The sequence below is a fragment of the Arachis duranensis genome, chromosome 8 (genome assembly GCF_000817695.3).
Source record: "Arachis duranensis cultivar V14167 chromosome 8, aradu.V14167.gnm2.J7QH, whole genome shotgun sequence".
NCBI lineage: Eukaryota > Viridiplantae > Streptophyta > Magnoliopsida > Fabales > Fabaceae > Arachis > Arachis duranensis.
In genome coordinates, this window is record NC_029779.3 from 6,673,911 (window position 1) to 6,678,168 (window position 4,258).

Consider the following 4,258-nt stretch of genomic DNA (forward strand, 5'->3'; position numbering starts at 1 on the left):
AGGAGAAAGATGGCAACGAGCTCAACAGTGACGGTAATGGGATAAGCAGCATGAGCTGTGAAGGAAGATTGGAGCTGTGAAGGGATTGGTGACAATGGGTTCAACAACGACGATGACGGGAGTTGTGAGATTTTTTGTGAAGAAGTCGAGAAGAAGAAGACTCTGGTGAGGATGACTGAGTTTCTCTTGCATGGCTATAAAGTATGGATTGAAGCTGTGAATCACTGAATCTATGATGTGAGGCAAATCCTAATTTCTAAAAAGTGTTTATATGTATATATTCAGAGCAAGTACACCCTAAATCCGACCATGCCTAGCAAAATCTGCCCCAACCCGAATGAAGTTATTACCCTCCCCAATCGAGTATGGACGGGTCGAGTACCCGCGTATTCGGGTACTCTTGACAAGTATAACTACGTATTGATATTCCATTTATTAAGGGTTTATCGCCAGCCAATGGATCGCTACACACACAAGGCGAGATTTTAACTCCTAATAGTTGTTTAAGCGGACGAGTGAAATGATCACTCAACAAACTCAAATTGACTAAGACAAACACTAATTATTTTTAATATTTTAATATTAAAAATCCTGAGTGTTTGATTTTAATTATAAATTTGTAAAATATTTATAATAATAATTACTATATATATTTTATTTAATTTTTTAATAAATTTTTTTTATATAATTTTATGAAGGGACGACGGATCCAGAAATATTATCATGGGAGCCAATAGCATATATAATATTAAAAATTATGCAAAAAAATTATATAATGTAAGATATGTTACAAAAATATACCGATAGAGAATATATTTTAAAATACAAAATATATGTGTGTACTTTTTACTAACGAAGTGGTCCATTCTTTGTATCATAAAACTCATCGATAATAGAATTTGTGTCAAATTTTTCAACAATTTTCTTTTTAATATAATTAAAAGACAATTAGTAAGAAATTTATCTTTTATTTTGTTTCTGAGTTATTCTTCACAATATTCATAGCTGAAAAAAATCTCTCAAATATAGCAGTTGAAACAGAGAAAATTAATATCAAATAAATCAAGAAGGACGGTCACAAGAAGAAAAAAATTCACTTTATGAGATTTGAAAAATTTTATTTAAGTAAAAAGTCTTAGTAATAATATTTTTTTTCAAATTTTTTAAATATTATTACTTACTTTTTAGATATTAAAAATTATTAATATTTAGATTGGACTGGACTTTTATTTATACTAGACTAAATACTAAATATTTTTTTAAAATTAAATTATACTTAATAATTTATTACTATTAACTTTTTTTAAAAAAAGTTGGGGTTCAAAATCTCCACTTGCTTCCGATATGTCCGTTCCTAATTTTATGTATTATCCTGTAAAGGATACGAAACATACACTAGTTGTTATGTAAAATTGATTGTTCTCCGATTCTAAATCTATAGTAGTATCAAGCTAAGTTAGATTGAATTCTAAAAAGAAAAAAAATTATTTATTATTTATTTATTAAAAAAGTTTCTTTTTTATTAAAAAAAAGTAAAATATTTGAATATAACATATATGAAGTATTTTTTCTAGTTAACCATTCATTAAAAAAATTATTTTTAATTTTTTTAAATAACATATTTCTTAATTAACATAAAAAAGTTTTTTATTTTAAAAATACTTTTAAAAAAATTATAAGCAAACATCTTTATATTATATAAAATTACTTTTTAACTACTTATTTTTTTAGAGAAAAACTAATTCAAATTAGGGTTGTTCATCAAACACCAATAAATTAATTAATCAGTTAAAAAATCTTAAGTAAATTTTAAATGATCAATTTTCTAAAGTAGTTTATAAATTATAACCCCTCTTAAAAAGCGGTTAACGGAATTAGTAAAATCCAATTTTAAACTGGTTAACCAAATCAAAATTAATTTGATGATTTAAAATTTTAAAATTAGTTTTTGAATACAAATATGTTATAGATTAGAGGTATTTATGAACCAGGTAGAGCCGAATTTAAGTAGACTCAAACTTGATCCTGAAAGGACACCAGATTTATTTGGACCCGACCCGAAGTAACTCAAAAATAAATTGGATTAAACTGGGTTATTAGTATATACAAATTTATAAAGGATCCGACCCGAAAATAACACCGGACAAGAAATGGAAACCCGAACCCAACAAAATATGCCTTGAGTCCGGGCCGAATTTCAGGCCAGACCAGGTCTTGAACACCCCTGTTATAGATGTTATAGATTTAAACTGATTTTATAATTTAAAAAAAAACTAAATTGGTTTCTTAAAATGTCAAAAATTAAATTTGATTTTTTATAAAATCAGTTTTCAAATGGAAAAACTGGTTTTTAAATGAAAATATCGATTTTAAACTGGAAAATTTTTAAACAAAAAAAACGATTATTTTTAAACCAGATTTTATTTTTAAAATCGATTAATAACTGACTTTTCTGTTTAAAACTAATTTGGTTTACTAATCTAAACCAAATTTCTAGTTAACTAAAATTAGATTTATTTTTTTGGTTAACTTTAACCATGTACATCTCTAATCCAAATGGACATTTAATTCTTTTAGTTTTGTCAATCATTATGAAATGTCTAAATGGCTTTAGGATCATACTTCCAGTCCTAAATAAAATAAGAAAAAAACAAATAAGAGAACGAAAAGAAAATAAAAGAATAAGGAAGCAGTAATTCTGTCAACAATTACACCAAGTATCAGCCGAACTTATTTACACAACAACTCTAAACTGTCATTTGACTAAGAGCTATACATCTTTATAACTTAAATTCCTAATAACTAATAACTTCCTTCTACAACATTATAACCATAGTTACCTTAGGTAGTAACATGGGTCCTTTGTGATATTCTACTTGGATGAAAAGAAGCTCATGCACATTGGGGGATGAACCCCAAATAAGGCAAGAATTGATGAAGGTAGAATCCATAATCCATCACCACAAATCAAACCAGAAGCAACTGCAGGAACCATCAAACTTGCCTCCTCACTTTTTAGTTTGTGCCAAGCATACACTACCAAACTACCTACACACATGTCGATTGCAAAGTATCCACCAACTAAGAAAGGGACAGCCATTGCCATTGGAAGTGGAATCCATCTTCCAACTTTCTTGGGGGAAAGATCCCTCACTAAGTTGGCTGCTATGGCAAACGCGAAAAAACCATAACAAAGTTGCAAGCAATGCTGGGGGAGGGTGGAGAAGCCTTCAACACCAAGAATGGCCATGTTTCTGTATATGAGGGCATATGGGGCCTTGTACTCACCATCTGGATTCCCTACATCAAAGGCCTTGTAAAAAAGGAAGAATGTCAGAGGTGCAACAACACAACCTATTGCTGTGCCGATTGCTTGGCTCAAAAGCATTGATCGAGGCGACGTGTAAGTTAGATGGCCGGTTTTGAAATCGTGCATCAAATCGGAACAAATGGAAACAATCGATTTGATCAAGCCACAGGCCACGAGTCCAGAAACTACACCATCGTTCTTTCCAACCAAGGCCGCAACCATAAAGAGCGCCACTTTGCCATAGTTATAGGCCATATTAATGTCAGTTAAGCCTGCACCATATGCATTGCAGAAGCCAAGTGCAGGTGCAAGAATATATGCAACCGCCACATAATACCACTTCAACTGGGGAATCATCAGAGGGATTACAATGACACAAACGACGGAGAAGAAAATATACCCTGCAGCTGCCAACCATACTGGAATACTTTCTCTTAGAAACACTTCATGCCTTCTAAGATCATCAAGAGGCAGCTGATTCTTGTTGTGCAAACCTACATGGACAAAGAAATATTAGATTTCACAGACATATGAGCTTCAGCAGTCATACATGTCTAACAGTCTATACTACATGTATCAGGCCTTAATATTTGTTTACTCAAAATCCTTACACGTATCAAGATTTTTTCTTTTCTTGTTCTCATGTATCCTCAAGGCTGCGGAACAGATAAGTTTCACAAAATTGTAGAGCCCATCACCAAGAAGCAAGGCAATTGAAATAAAGACCTGGGAGGGTAAAACGTTGAACAAAAATTGAGGCCTTCAAAGATGAAAACAATATAGATCTTATGGAGTCCTTCAACTCGAGCTAATATACCTTATAGCCATTTAGACTTTTCATGCTACTTTCTGGTAGATTAGTAGGGAACCATGCTCCCTTTTGTCCCCTGATTTGTGGCCACATAATGCCCCATGAAACCACAGCACCGACAAGCAAGGATACGTTTA

The 4,258-nt window shown here is 31.6% G+C and overlaps 1 protein-coding gene across 1 annotated transcript; it reads right to left on the minus strand.

Annotated features, from left to right (window-relative positions):
• Nucleotides 1–2,674: 2,674 nt before the first annotated feature.
• LOC127741103 (metal-nicotianamine transporter YSL3) lies at nt 2,675–4,258 on the minus strand (the record flags this gene model as incomplete). The annotated part of the gene is given in 3 exon segments (XM_052252651.1): nt 2,675–3,804; nt 3,922–4,036; nt 4,128–4,258. Coding segments are annotated over 3 exon segments (1,178 nt in total), but the record flags the coding sequence as incomplete, so codon positions are not given.